Source organism: Polyodon spathula, chromosome 12 (assembly GCF_017654505.1).
Source record: "Polyodon spathula isolate WHYD16114869_AA chromosome 12, ASM1765450v1, whole genome shotgun sequence".
NCBI lineage: Eukaryota > Metazoa > Chordata > Actinopteri > Acipenseriformes > Polyodontidae > Polyodon > Polyodon spathula.
In genome coordinates this window covers 34,836,809-34,851,772 of record NC_054545.1, presented here as the reverse complement: position 1 = coordinate 34,851,772, position 14,964 = coordinate 34,836,809, and the positions used below count along the sequence as shown (strand labels likewise).

Here is a 14,964-nt window from a genome sequence, read left to right as displayed (position 1 = left end):
GGCAGATAAGGGTTTCCAGATGTGCTGTCCAAGCTCTTTTGAAGAAGCATAAAGAAACGGGCAACGTTGAAGACCGTAGACGCAGTGGTCGGCCAAGGAAACTTACTGCAGCAGATGAAAGACACATCATGCTTACTTCCCTTTGCAATTGGAAGATGTCCAGCAATGCAATCAGCTCAGAATTGACAATAAACAGTAGGACCCTGGTACACCCATCTACTGTCTGGAAAAGTCTGGTCAGAAGTGGCCTTCATGGAAGACTTGCGGCCAAAAAGCCATACCTCCGACATGGAAGGAAGGCCAAGCGACTCAACTATGCACGAAAACACAGGAACTGGGGTGCAGAAAAATGGCAGCAGGTGCTCTGGACTGATGAGTCAAAAATTGAAATATTTGGCTATAGCAGAAGGCAGTTTGTTCGCCGAAGGGCTGGAGAGCGGTACACGAATGAGTGTCTGCAGGCAACAGTGAAGCATGGTGGAGGTTCCTTGCAAGTTTGGGGTTGCATTTCTGCAAATGGAGTTGGGGATTTGGTCAGAATTAATGGTCTCCTCCATTGAGCACACTGGATTATTTTTATGGAATTGTAATCTATGCATGTGGTGTGGCTGGAGTGCATTGAAATAAGAATTTATTCCCACAAGGAATATGGGTTGGGTGCATCCCTATAATCATTCCAGACAGGCTGGGGGGTACCAATGTAGGGACACACAGGATTGAACTGAGTGTTTTTGCAAAGCAATGACTAATTATTTGCATACAGACAATGGCTAAATTAGAGGTAAGATTGCAGCCCCATCACTCATGATGGGTGTATATTAATCCTGCAACAAATCTTAATCTTGAAGTATTCCCATGACATTACTTTGACACCTCTGGCTTTTGTAGGCTTATTATACAATCGCTATGGGCAGGTGTGTGTGTGTGCAAGTAATATTTAACAGCATCAATGGGGTATGCAGAAAACAACGTTGAACTCATTAAGCACCAAGTAATATAGTCACAAATACACAAATATAATCGTTTCCGTTGTGTTGAGTTATTTTTCAATTAAAACTCCAACACAATCTATAATCTACTATGCCATTAACAACACCTTGTGGACTGCCTTTTTTTTTTTTTTTTTTTTTACTGAACATTGGTGCGGAAGTTGCCGAGATGGATTGTGGTCTAGGAGGACGCCTGGATAGGCAGGAAGCCGTGTCACGTTCGCTACGAAAGAAAGTATTAAACAAAAAGCGTGGTACGGTAATAGATTTAAAAATTATCTTACTGTTATTATGTCCAGCATTGCTGTAGCTTGAATTATTCTTTAGAATACTGTCAGCCGGCCAGGTTCAAGAAACGGGATCTTGCGTCCTGTTTTGTTTCGCTTGCTGTATTTGAATGTGTTTTGTTTCCTTGCAGACCACTTCAGTTTTGTTGTCTAAGCTCTCGTCTTTTTTTCAGCGTTTTGTAAGCGGTGCAATATTTATTATGAAGACGGATTCTGGAATGTTTGAAGCTTGTCTTTTTTTGTGTTCTAAAATCTATACATGCAATGTTAATTTTCGGCCCTCCATGGCGTTGGTTATATTTTGAAGGTAGGCTGTGCAGGCCGACTCTCCTGTCCAGGTTAGTGTGCAAGTGCGTACTGTTTTTGTTACGAGGGGTGAGGGTTTGTTACAAATTGAAATAGTTGATTGCATTGCACAGGAAACCAAACTAAAGCTCCACACGACCTTAGTCTACCGCCTGTTTTTATTTTCATCCTGGTAGAGAAGTTTTTGTCGATGCCTTATCCCCGATTAAGCTTCTTATAAACCTGCCCCGTCCCAGTAATAAAGCTATGTCGATAAACACACTGGAAAATTAGGAAATTAATCTGAATGCAAAGCTAAATTAATTTTTAAAAAAGCCAAATTCCTTTTAATGTTTAAAGATTTCATTCATTAATTTTTTTGTCGGTGAAGAATGTGAAATTAAGTTATATAATTAAAAAGGAACCCTCTTGAGTATATGTGACAGCAGGACACAAATATTGCTACGTTTAATAAGATTTAAAGGTCCGTCAGTCCTTAAAAGTCGGTACTAAGATAAGACTGAACGATTTAAACTACTTTTGCACATTATCGCTTTCTTTGTTTGCGTAGTTTATTACCCTTCTCGTGTTTAAAATGAGGTTCAGTGTCTATTTTTTCTCCGTGCCCCTTTCTGCACAACAAACACTAAAGATCAGTGGAATATGAATGAGGCGACAGATTTTTCAGCCCCTGCGCATTTGAGCTGTGTGGCTGTTGACATTAAAGTTTGAATAAGCAGTGTCAGTAGAAAACTGGTGTGTGAGGCAAGTACCAATCGGTAATTGTCAGACTTTTTTTCTATCAGTTCCTGGTTGCATAAGACGAACACCTGTTATGTAAGCATCTGCTGCTTATTGTGACTGTCTGAAAAATTGAAAAGTAATCCCATGATGACTTTACTTGGCTAAATAAAACAAGTTGTCTGGTGTTTATAATCTGTACCAATTGTATTTTTACAGAGCACTTTGCTAGAATCACAGAAGAGGAAACTGACATCGCTGTGTTCATACTCCTTTGAACTCTTCATTGACGTCTAGCTAGACTGTCTTTGTCGCTGGGGGGATAATACGGACTTCTGTATTAAAAAGCTGGTCTGTGGAGGGATTTCCAGCAGGATCCTGTGTCCTTGCCACTGCACGGTCTTTGATCCTCTCTGGCAAGCCCTGGTATGACGGACCAAAGCAGCGGCAGGGTGGACAGCTTTGATCTTGGAACAAGTTCAGACACAAGCATGCAAGGCCAGGATGCCTGTGGCTCCCAAAGCCGCAAAAACGTAGACAAGGCCATGAACCTTTTCACCACCCTTGGCCTCTCGCCAGAAGACTTGGATTCGCTGACGCACATTCCCGAGGATCAGCTCACTGTGGAGACGCTGCCGAAGATTATCATGCAGCTGAAGGCACAGAGAGCCGAGGAAGGGGGCACCGCATCGAAGCGCTCTAGGGATGATCGCTCGTCCTCACGAGAACAACCGCACAGAGCCCCAAGTAAACCTTCTGGAGTCAGGAAATATGGCCAGCTAAGAAAGGGTCCCTCTCGCAGCTACGAGCGGCTTGACTACGATGAGGGGAAGGGAGGCGACAGTGACCGGTATCCTGAACCATCCCGTGGTCACTATGAGTCAGAATACAGCAGGAGGGGTCCTGTGTCTGAAAGGTCATTTATGGAGAGGAGGACAGGGTCCCCGTCTATCAGCAAGATTGAGGATTACCATGGAATTGTGCCCAGTACCTTTCCACATGTGTGCACCCTTTGTGACTTTTATGTGCATGCTAGTAAGGTAAGTGAATGAACATTTTTAAACTTCTGTGTTTACATTAGTGTTAATTAAATGATTTATTTTAAGTTAGAAGGTTGAATAAAAGTTTCCACAATCATAGTGGTAGACCATCTTTGTCGTATTTATATATATATATATATATATATATAATATATATATAATATATATTTAAATATAACTATATTGGAGTAACCAATCCTATCTATATGGTATGGTTTTAGAGCCTCTGCTTCAAGTTGGTATTTTATGTAAGCTAGCAGAAGAAACACAGGCCGGTGCTTCCTATATTGCCGTTCCATCACCCTGGGTCTGCTCCCCAGCTGTGTTTGAAACTAATGTTTTAATGCAGTGTTTCTTTTTCTTTGCAGTCCTGGAGCCGTCATATCGATGGGTCACTACATGCACATAGTCGGAAGCTCCTCCTGGATCAGTAAGAATGATTTATTTATATATTGTGTTTGTGTCAAATTCATTTGCTAAATGGTGGTACAGTTCATTGGAATTGGATTGAATAAAAGCCTTGTGATGGCTTGATGCATTCTGCTTCATTGTGTGGCATCTCCACCTATTCAAAACCAAGCTTCACTCTTTCTGTCCTGCATATCAGCATTCACTGATTAGTGATCAATGCCCTGTACAGGCAAGTTTATATTTACTCCTTCCTGGCATTTATTAGTGTGACTTTTGATGGTGTGTGTGAAATATCCCAAGGTTTTTTTTGTTTGTTTGTTTTTGTTTTTTAAAGAAATACATTTGCTACATTTCTTAACTATTTACTTTGATTTGCAGGTATCCAGAATGGATTCCCAAGAGTATGCAGAGCAGAGAGTGAGTTGCTTGTCATGTTTGAAAGCAAGAATATTAGTTACATCGCCTTTCTACTTTATTATGTTTTCACCTTCCCCTTTACTTTTTTCTGAGTTGCAATAATTCCAAAAGGTTTTCTCAGCATCAGAATTCGCCAGCATTGCCTGAGCCTGTAGAATCCTAGTAGTTCCTTATTCCAAAGAAATCCCACGGTGCACTGGCTGTTCAACTCTGTTGGTCCTGTCTGTGGTCTATAGCAATGGTATGAAACAGGTTGTGCCAGTATAATAATATAGGAGATTTCCATTTACTACATCTGAGAAACACAGTTCCTTAGGTTGGGTAATTTTTATAATAGGGATGCACTGCTTGTTCTTTCCAGCAGGCAGGATCCTCTTGAGGTGGAAGCTATCAATGGAGAAGTTGGGCATCAGCGGAGAGGAGTAAGCTCTGATTGGAACAAGGGTAATAGTTGATTTATTGCAGTTCAAAACCCAGTGTATTTTATTTTGGAAATAAACTGGACTATTGTTTTAAGACAATGGTCAATCAGTATTGAAGTAGGCAACCCGTACATTAAAGCGTAGCTACCGACTTGACTGTTTGCTCATTAATTATGCTGATTTGATTTCACTGGGCCGTAGCATATTTGTCTTATTTTATTTATTTATTTTTTAATTTGGAATCGTAAATTGTATTTTGCCCCATTTTCTGCCCAATTTGAAATTCCCAATTCGTAAGCCTGGCCGCCGCTGCAACCCGTCTGCTGACTCGGGAGAGACGAAGGCCATCAGCCGTCCACTTCTTTTCACTCTGCAGCCCTGCCACAATGCAGCTACCTCGGAGCACCATGTAGCTCGACAAGCGCCCAGCCAGTCTACAGGGGTCGCTGGTGCACGCAGAGTTCCTTTACTGGATGCGCCACTATGGAGCCCCACGTTAAATGCTGAACATTTGCACGGGATGCATGCAAACGTAAATCATGTTCTTTATAAACTCCATTTTGTTTTTAAGGTGGAGGGATTTCAAGTCAAGATAAGAGACGGTATGCCATGAAAGCACAAGTAAGTGTGACTCGTTACCAGCTGAAATATGAGGGGAACTGATTGCCAACAGGGCACGTTTTTAAGGTAGTTTGCTTGACCCATCTTGGCTTTGGTTGCTTTTCATTTACTACTGGTTTTGGGGATAGGGAACCCTTAGATTTCACTTATGTTTAAGACACCCCCCCAGTATACTGAACATTTTTCATTTGAATTTGCACACGCTATTTTGGGATCCCAGAAATTGGTCATATATTTTGTATGTCTCGTCTAAAGCAAATAATGCGTTCCACAGCCAAATTGCGTTGTCTCTTAACAAACCTGATCTTCGAACCAAGGCGATTCGTTTTGCAGCAGTGAAAAATGAAAAGGGGAATTTCAGTGCTGTTTGCTAATAACTGCCTTGCAGTATGTACAGAAAACCTGAAGATGCTGTCATGGTGTTGCCCAGTGAAAATTAACATACTAGTTTAACTCCTAATCTAGCTGGGTTAAAGAGGCTACATGCAGTTTGTATTTTTGCACTACATGCATAAAATAATGAATCTTCCACTAACAGAGAGGAGGAAAAGTGGTGGTTGCAAAGTATCTGAATGGCACGTGTTACCTGAAGGATCTGCTGGAGCTGGCGGAGCCTTTTGGAACTGTAGCTAATCACCTGGTGGTAGTGAACAAGGTAAGTAATGCTGTATTCAATATTCAGCATTTACAAGGAGGCTGAACTAAATTGTGATGAAAGTAGGCTTTATTTATGCCTTAGTCGCTCTCACTTGTAAAGTCAGGCCTTTATGGAGTTTGCAAGCCGCTTGAAATTGCCACTGTAAATAAATTTTCACTGCATAGCCTTTGAATTTTGATCACTTGTTCGTCACACACCAGAGGTTGTGGCTGAGGCACCTAATTGAAGGTGTGCTTGATCACCACAGTTTAAGGCAGGAAACCAGTTCAGTTCCTTCGAAGGAATTGATATTTTAGAGACTAATAATTGTGACTGTTCAACTGCTTTCATTTGAAGCCAGGTTAATTGACTAACAGTGACTTCAGTTGAGGTAATTTGTTAATTGCTTACAAGGGAATTTTGAATTGATTTTAAAAAGGAATTGGAAATTGAATTGTTGCTGTGCTGCTCTCCTGAAAGAACTACTGCTAACAGCTTGCAGTGTGACGTGTGTAAATTACATGGTCATTAAGAAGTACTTTCAACATGATTAAAATAGCCTGGGACTAAGCATAATGGTATAATATGTCCTTCAGACCTTCCTGGAAATGCTGTCACATGAAGAAGCAGCTTCAATGGTGAAATACTACCAGCGTACAACCCCCATGGTCCGTGGTCACGCAGTACAAATGTATTTGTCTTCTGCAATTAACACGATTCAGGTATTTCATTGTTTTTTTTTTTTACTTTTACAGAAACTGTACCTGATTTACAGTGCTATTGTATGTGTGCAAGGATAAATTAACATTTTTTTCTGAGTGAAACAAAAAATTCTGTGTCTAAATCTATAAGTAAAGTTTTATTTGCAACCAGTTACTTATGGAAATCCAGTAAATATCTTGTTTGCTTTTTGTTATGTAGTTATTATTGAATGTAATTACCAGTGGTTTACACGTTTCTTTTGAGTGGCTGTTTGTTTTTGTTTAGTAGGGTTTTCATAGATTTCCCCCTGTTTCAGACACCTGGTCGTGTACGAGCTCCAATGCAGAGCCAGGACTCTGGCTATGCAGTGGTCTATATCTGTAACCTGCCTCCTTCAGAGTTTAAAGACTCAGAGTTGATAGAATTGGCTAAGCGGTTTGGTCCTGTGTGGAACTCTCTAATTTTAAAACACGAGGTAGGAAATAAGAAATGGTAATTTTTAGGAACTGTTTGATTGAAGTTTGCATGTTAAGGTATTCCAAAGTTACTGTTTTTTGACAAAAGAAACCATTGTAAATCTAGTTTATGCATTTAAAGAGGCTTGGTGATAGAGTGGATTAATGCACAATGCTGTGCAAGAAAGGATGTGAATCTGTTTTTTTTTCCTTTTGCTTTTCCTAGGCGTTTGTGGAAATGGTAAACCCTAGGGATGCAGAAATGATGGTGAAGTATTATACAATACATCCTCCCAAATTGAATGGCAAAAAAATCAAAATAATCACTTGCAAGAAGTACAGGAGACTGAAGTAAGGAAATAATTCATATTGCAATTGCATATTTTAACAGTTCAACAATAGCTATTTGCCCCCACTCCAAAAAAGTTTGTGTGGTAACACACATATATATTATATATATAGTATATATATATATATAGTCTATATTATATATTTACATATATATATAATATAAATAAATCAATCAATCAATCATCTGAGTAGTAGTTTGTCCCCAGCAGGCAAATAGTTAGAAATAACAAAAATGTGTTCTGTTCATAATGCACTTATGAGGACAGTAGAGGAGGAAGACTACACTGCTCAAACAGTTGGTCTACATATATTCTGACTGGGGTGATTTCTGATTCTGTTTGATAGGGTGAAACCTGGCAAAGCTTCACATAGGGGGAAGGATAGCGGCAGCAGCAGGCAGGCTAATGAAACATCCGGAAGACGCAAGCGGTCCAGATCCAGGGAGAGAGTTTCCACAGCCAAAGAGGAGGGGGGATCTTCGGGGAAGGAGGAGCAGGAAGAGCCTGGAGACCAGGGATCAGAGTTGATGGATATGGAAAGCAATGCCGAGGAGGAGGAAGGAGTGGAGCTTGGGGAAGAGGAAGATCCAGAGGAGCCTGACCCATTTCTGGACTGTACTGAAACCCAAGGGGAGGAACCAAAGGAACAATCCCTGGAGAGTTCAGAGATCCAGGAAGAAGGGCAAGTGGAGGTGTCCTTAGTAACTTCAGCAACCCAAGGGGAGCAAGTAGAAAAGGAATGCCTGGAAAGTTTAGAAACCCAAGTGGAGCAGCCTGCTGAAAAATCCCTTGAAAGTTTAGAAACTCAGGAAGAAGAAACTGCAGAAAAACCTCCAGAAGGTCCAGGAAGCCAAGGAATAGAACCGGCAGCTAAAGCCCCAGAGAGTTTGGAGACTCAGGGATTGGAAACAGCAGATAAATCTTTGGAGAGATCCAAGAGCCAAAAGGAGGCCCTAGGGGAGGAAGACAGTCAGGCAGCAGACGAGAAGGCTGCGGAGGCCTGTTTTCCTGAGGAGGTAAGAACCACAGTTTATCCAGGTGCCAGAAAACCTCTGGTGTATGTGTGTGTTTTGTAGCAGTGAGGGGTTATACTGTAAGGCATGGCTTTTGTTGTAAGAAAAGCATTTAAAGACCATAGAAAAAGCTGTGCTGTGTAAAAGAATCTGAAGGATGTTGGGACAGGGATCTGTTTTTATTACCATGCATAACTACTCTTTAGAAATGTTTTGGAAGCCCGCTTGACACTTGCTCATATTTTGTCTTGCAGGAGGAAGGAATCCCAGAGTTCCCTGATAACTTGGAGGATTTGGTTACTTTAGATGAGGTGGGAGATGAGGAGGAGGCAGAAATGACAAGACTAGATTCGGAATCGGCTGCTTCGTCTTCCAGTAAGCATACCTCATTAAGAGGCTATGTAGAAAGCCCTTGGTTCACAGTAAACTAACCATTTTAGCTGCTGTACCAAAATATATATTACCAATAATGTCAATTTTCCTTTGTGAATGGCATGCATTCCATATGTAATGCAATCAATCATTACCAAAACCACAGTCATTAAGCTTCCCTATGACACTGAAGGAGAAGACAATGTGTGTCTCTGTTAGTAATCATGCTTTTGTTTCTGTTGCAGGCAGTGCACAAAAAGAGAAAGAGGTTGGTTGAAATATCATTGAGACAAAAACAAGAATGTATTTGTATTCTTAACCCGGCCATGAAAAACTGTTTATACTTAAAAGGTCAATATGTTTAGTTGCCTCTGTTCAAGGTAATGCATTTCAGTATTCAAAAATTCTAACTTTAATATTAAACTATTATACTCCAGATAAAGACCAACCTGTTCTTTAAAAAAACAGCTTATTTGTACACAATGAATCCCATGACCTCTTTGGTCAGTCAAAGACATTTCTTTAAAATAAAGATATACCAATATAAAATTAGATTTCTTTGTGCATGGTACAAAAATAAGACATTTGTTGTAGTTCAATTTAGAAGAATTTTTTTTTTTGTTTCACAGTGGGGGAAGATGGTCAATGTTAGTTTCTCTAAGAAAGGTTACAATTTGGTCAAGGAAATTCTCCGCCTGGCTGAACCATTTGGGAAAGTGGTGTTCTACAAAATATTGGAACAAAGGAATGAGGTACGTATTTGCATGAATGTACAAACTCTGGAAGGCTAAGAGAATTTACTGGAAGAAATTCCCATTGCAGTATGGCTTTGTTGGACTGCCACCATCACACCAGCCCCATTTTCCAACGGTGATCCCTTATAAAACATGAGCTAGGCCTGGGGATTCCTCAGGGAATGCCGTGTTGGCCCTGGCAGTCCTGGTGGAGTGGCAGGGACCGCAGCGGCCCTTACTAGCCAGCTTGAGTGCTGGGTTGTCTTTTATCCTTTAGGGGCCAGAAGCTCGGCATCGTCTGCTGTCCAGTTCCTAACACCAGTGGGATTGGCAGTGGCATTGGGATTAGGATGAGCACTGACATTTCTTCTCATGAGCTGTTGTGGGCAACTGGTGTTGACAGAATGTTCTGAATTGGGGAGAAAACACACACACATACACTTGCAATACTTAAAATCAATTTTCTTATGTTAGGTTAATCATGGGTAATTTTTTAAATTTTTTTATCCCAATGATAGGCCGTTTTAGAAATGTCAACAATTGAGGAAGCGAGACAAATGGTGGATTTCTACAAAATCAAGCCAGCTATGCTTTATAGAGCCAGCGTTAAAATCAGTCTGTTAAAGGTAAGTTTGAAATATACACTGATGTAAGGAACCACATATTTCTCTATTGTGATGCAGGAAGGAGTAAAGCAGACATGTTAGAAGGTTGTATTAAGAATTGGCATTCAACTTGTAGCAGATTAGAGTCTTAAATCTGCAATGTTTGTTTCAGAATTTTCATGGCGGACGAGTTGTCTACTTCCACCAACTGCCTTCCTCGTACTTTACGATCCACTCTCTCTTAAAGCTTGCCAGACGGTTTGGCAAAGTGAAGTGCTATGTGTTGATCTGGGTCCGCAATGAGGTACTGAAAAGCTTGTTTTGAAATGCATCAGTGTAGCAGATGTAACGTAAAAATGTAATGTTGCTTGAATATGTTTATGCACGTGTATGTGTGCTCTGTCAAAGATTATACACAGGGCTTTTGTTTTTATTAATTTTATTTTTCGGTGCTTATTTTGAGCTATTTTCGAGTTATATGAATCTTTTGCTTTTTGTACACTAATATATACATTTACTTTCCGTCACAATATGTATCATAACTAGACAATACTTGCAGACTTCAACTGTACCTTCTTTCCTTTGCTGTCTTCCACAATGAAATCCTAATGGTCAGTCACATTCGTCTGGGGTTTTTGTATGCTTTTTATGGGGAAAGGGGTCAAGTCAACGTGAATTGAGTAACCATTTCCATTGTTTTTCCGATGTTTGTTGGATAGACACCGATTTTCTTTTTTTTTTTCCTATCGAGTGGGTGTTTTATCGGTTAAAACTGAAAATTGGAAGCCCCAGTTATACAACACTGAAGGTCATCTCAGTTCATTAAGCAGCAATAGCACAGATTCAGCTCAAACCATGTAAGTGCACAGTAAACTGCAGGTTTACTGCTTCTGTGGAGTTGAAGCTATGTAGTTCCGTTACTGCCGCAGATGGAACTTGCATCACAGTTAAAATAGAATTCATTTAGGTGCCTTGGTTTAGTACAGTAGATCATAGCATGATCTGAATCTAATAATATGGATATCTCTTTCAGGCATTTATTGAAATGGAAACCTCTCGCTCTGCCTTGGAAATGTGCCGGGAGTACAAGAAGAACCCTCCAACGTTAAACGGCAAAATGTTGTCAGTTTACCTGTCCAGGAAGGAGAAACTCCTGAAAGGGTAGGTACTGGTAGGGTTTTATAATGATGATAAATACATTCTGTATGTTTGTAATGTCCTGTAAATTCTGCAGCTGTGTGAACCCCCCCCCCCCTGGTGCTTTGAAATTTTTGCAGGATGAGACCCCCTTCCATTTCCCCTTCCCCTGAACCTCCTAAAAGATCCAAGAGGGAGAGGCCGGAGAGGAGCAAGAAAGAGGATGAGACGTCCAGGAGCTCTAAGTCCAGAACCAAAGAAAGGGAGGAGGAGGACGAGGAGGGGCCCCCACAGAAAAGGGGGCGCAGCCAGGAGACAGGGGAGCAAGGAGAGTCTCTGGTGAAGACCAGGGAGGAGGAGCAGAAACAAAGCAAGGACAAGGTGCTGTTGGATAAGGAGGCTGCAGGCAGCCAACATGAAAATGAGACAGTTGGGATGCCCAGCCCCAGTGAAGGGGTAAGCAGCAGCCAGGATGTCTGTGTGGGGGACTGAATGGCTGATGGCAGCCGTGAAAGTCTTTGTAGTCATAGTCTTCAGATTCATTTTATAACAACGTTATTATAGTCTTGAGAAATGGTAAACAAACATTTTTGCATATTCAGAACAATGTGAAACAGCTGTTTTGTAAAGCAACCGGATTTCAGTGGATACGTTCATTTATGGATTATAACAAAAAAAAAAAAAAAAGCTGTTGATATGATGTGTGTGTTTCAGGAGGCTGACATTCCACTCACAACAGATGATGCAAGTGGTGAAACAGGTCTTCGAGAGGGTCTACAAGCTGTGGCTTCTGCAGCTAACAAAGTAAGCAGCCAGGCCCTTCATAAACAAGCGGATAAGAGTGAGAGCACAGAAGAGACCCTGCTGAGGATGGTTGAGCCCATGGAGACCAAGATTGTTCATAAAGGAGGTGGATGTGACTCTGCGAATGAGCAGCACACTGGTACTGATAAGAAGACTGTGGACAGCATCAATCCTGAGCCCACACCTACCACCCTGGGACCATACCAGCCTAATAATCCCGTTGGTAAGAGAACATTCTGGGGTGATGTTTTTAGTGTTCGCTGCAGCCTGTGAGCCATGGTGTCAAGCAAGTGCTGTGTAACTTCATTGGTCATTGGGTGGGAACCCCGAATCTTAATGCTGTAGTCCTTGTGGCTTGCTGACTGTAAACATACATGTAAAGCATGCAAACCCCATACGTGTTGTGCTATATTACAGGTGTGGAGCAAGTGAAGGCTGGTTTCTATTGCAATCTCTGCAGCCTGTTCTACACCAGTGAAGAAGAAGCAAAAGTCACCCACTGCAGCAGCCTGGCCCATTATCGGAAACTGCAGGTAAAATATTGCAGTCATAGTGTTGAAAGGAATGACTGTTGGTATTTGTACAGTAGCTTACAATTTTGATATAAAATGGTCATGTCCTTTTTTTTTCCTCCAGGAAATGTTAAATAAAGAGAATACAGCAGCAGAAAGTTCGTCAAGCTGAAGGAGAAGGGTTTCAGTCAACAAGACACTGGGTTCAGCCTGTCTTTTAAAAAAATAAAATAATTAAATACAGTGAAAAGAATTCACATCCGAATTAAAGATGTTGTATGGGTAAAAGGAAAACTTGCTGTCCTGTACATAGTTCCTCCTTGTTTAATATCCAATAGTGACTGACTGACTTACTATTTTGTTGTTGTATTTTAATGTTTCTGGAGATCTCATCTAGTTACGGGCAAACAAGAAGTCAGAATTAATAGGAGGTGCCATTACAAACCCTGCACTGCAAATCGTGGAAATGAAAGAATCGGACCAAGGGAGTTTTCTGATCACTTCAATGTGTTATGCATAGAAGGTGCAGTTTCTCTGCAGGTCTCTCCTTTTTTTTTTTTTTTTTTTTTAAAACATTGTATTTCAGAGTATTGGCTGGAAGTGAAAAACACATGTTAGGTACTATAATTTTTTTTTATAAACATTGTTCTAGAAGTCTGCGAATTTTGGAATCTCAACTTTGTTTTTGTTTTTTTTGGTTATTGCAATAGTAGACATCTTGTTCCAGTGTTTTACATATTAACAGCTGATAATTCATTGAAGTCCTTCTAGGGTGTGCTGTAGAGCAAGGGCGTCCAAACACGGCCCTGGAGGGCCTTTCCACTCCACCTTTAACAGTGATATAATTAACTATGTCAGGATCTGGATGGAGTTTTGATTGGCTCAATTAAACATTTTAGAACAGGGTTGGAACAAAGACCAGGAGAGAAAGGGTCACGCTTGGCCACCCCATCTGTAGATGTTTAAACTGTCCTGGAATTCATAGATTTGGAGGAGGGGAGCTCTTTATTACAAAGAAAGCACGTTTTAATTTAAATTCATTAACAGACAAATTGGAACCTAAACAAAAGCTGCAAAAGCTTTTCAAATTCTGAATCATTGTTGCTAATACCCTTAACTCGCACAACAACAAAAATTTGCTGCAGTGACTGTTTTAGTGTATCTTGTATAAATAAAATCAACTTCTCAGACCTGGAGCAAGGAAAGGGACATGTTCTGGTAATTAGTGACATCAATATATGACAGCATAAAATGCACACCCTTAAGCTAATGAAGTAGAAAAATTTACTTCAAACCATTTTACCTATTTACTTAAACAATTCATTTTACCTTGTTGGTTTTTCTGGTTTGGTTTTAAAATGTTCAATATATGACACACAGAATTAACCAAGGTTTCAATTTTGAAGAACTTTTTTTTTTTTTTTTTTTTTTTTTTTTAATTTTGGTTGTAAATGGAATAAGTTTTCACATCCTTGAATTGATGTTTAAACGCTAAGGACTGACTTCTGAGTATGTACTTAAGCAAACGTTAAACATTGGGGGGGATTTTTAAGTATGATTGGAGTACAGAAGGATAAAATGGCTCAGCTTTTTGTATTTTAACTTTACTGTATGCTCTGTTTAAGTGATGTTTCTGTAAATATGATTTGCTTTTTTAGTTCCTCAGCTTCGTAAACAGAGATTTATTCGACATAAGTTACCAGGCATTGAAAATATCCCCCTTAGTCATACACTTAAGGTGTACCAGACCAGACATCCCTGTAATTGTTTGACAAACTGTAACTATAGTTCACGTGTTTGAAGACACGCATTTGTGTTACACATGCTTCAGTATTAAAGTGACTTTCATTTTGGTTTCGGCTCTGTGGCTTCCTTGTTTTCATTTGACATTTTTAGACCTTAACAACAGTCTGGCTGTGAAACTGTACCAGCATGCAACACAGCACAACAGTTAACTGGAGCTGGGCATACCTATAGATCAGCTTTGGATGTAAAGAGACTTGATGCTAAAAGACTGTAGACCCTTGTGACAAACAAAATTGTTTTGCTGTACTGTATAAATGAATATGTGCAAAATATAATGAACTGTAATTCAGTCCATTTGATGAAAGTACAGTGGGAGTGAACATACTAATATTTCCTGCCTGGGCTTGACTTGGACTGCTAGTGAATTCATTTAGTGTCACTCAACTTTGTCTGTTGTTCACACGTCATACATCCACCACACAATCTACTGGGTAGTGGCCATGGATACAGGGATGTCCATTAAGTGCATGATTAAGGTACACTGGCAAAGATGTTTTGGGAAGTTGTGCACTTGCATGGGTGTAACAAGCACAAACCATTAAACATTTCCAAGACTCTCAGCATGAAAAGAAAAAAAGATGCGTTTATAGTGTTTATCCACCAGTCCATTCATTGGAGGTTGTG

At 40.3% G+C, this 14,964-nt stretch overlaps 1 protein-coding gene across 3 annotated transcripts; it reads left to right on the top strand.

Annotated features, from left to right (window-relative positions):
* Positions 1-1,159: 1,159 nt before the first annotated feature.
* On the top strand, positions 1,160-13,837 carry LOC121324405 (matrin-3-like). 3 transcript variants are annotated; one of them, XM_041266239.1, is made up of 21 exons: positions 1,160-1,243; positions 2,522-3,342; positions 3,711-3,772; positions 4,132-4,170; positions 4,535-4,614; positions 5,164-5,213; positions 5,752-5,868; positions 6,447-6,572; positions 6,869-7,027; positions 7,234-7,358; positions 7,704-8,373; positions 8,625-8,745; positions 8,988-9,010; positions 9,372-9,494; positions 9,995-10,102; positions 10,254-10,385; positions 11,115-11,242; positions 11,359-11,674; positions 11,933-12,245; positions 12,440-12,555; positions 12,659-13,837. In XM_041266239.1, the coding sequence occupies exons 2-21, from the start codon at positions 2,731-2,733 to the stop codon at positions 12,704-12,706; spliced, it is 3,468 nt and encodes a 1,155-aa protein (XP_041122173.1). In that variant the 5' UTR covers positions 1,160-1,243; positions 2,522-2,730; the 3' UTR covers positions 12,707-13,837. The 3 variants fall into 3 exon arrangements, with proteins under 3 accessions (XP_041122173.1, XP_041122171.1, XP_041122172.1); XM_041266237.1 differs by having other exon boundaries at positions 4,532-4,614; XM_041266238.1 differs by lacking the exon at positions 1,160-1,243 and adding an exon at positions 1,345-1,614 and having other exon boundaries at positions 4,532-4,614.
* The last annotated feature ends 1,127 nt before the right edge of the window (positions 13,838-14,964 follow it).

What these genes read in the sequence shown, in the direction of transcription:
- LOC121324405 (XM_041266237.1), top strand. Translation starts at nt 2,731, where the DNA reads ATGACGGACCAAAGCAGCGGCAGGGTGGACAGCTTTGATCTTGGAACA. An exon ending in ATCGGCTGCTTCGTCTTCCA is followed by an intron (nt 8,746 to 8,987) that starts GTAAGCATACCT and finishes TTTCTGTTGCAG; the next exon opens with GCAGTGCACAAAAAGAGAAA. An exon ending in TTAAAATCAGTCTGTTAAAG is followed by an intron (nt 10,103 to 10,253) that starts GTAAGTTTGAAA and finishes TGTTTGTTTCAG; the next exon opens with AATTTTCATGGCGGACGAGT.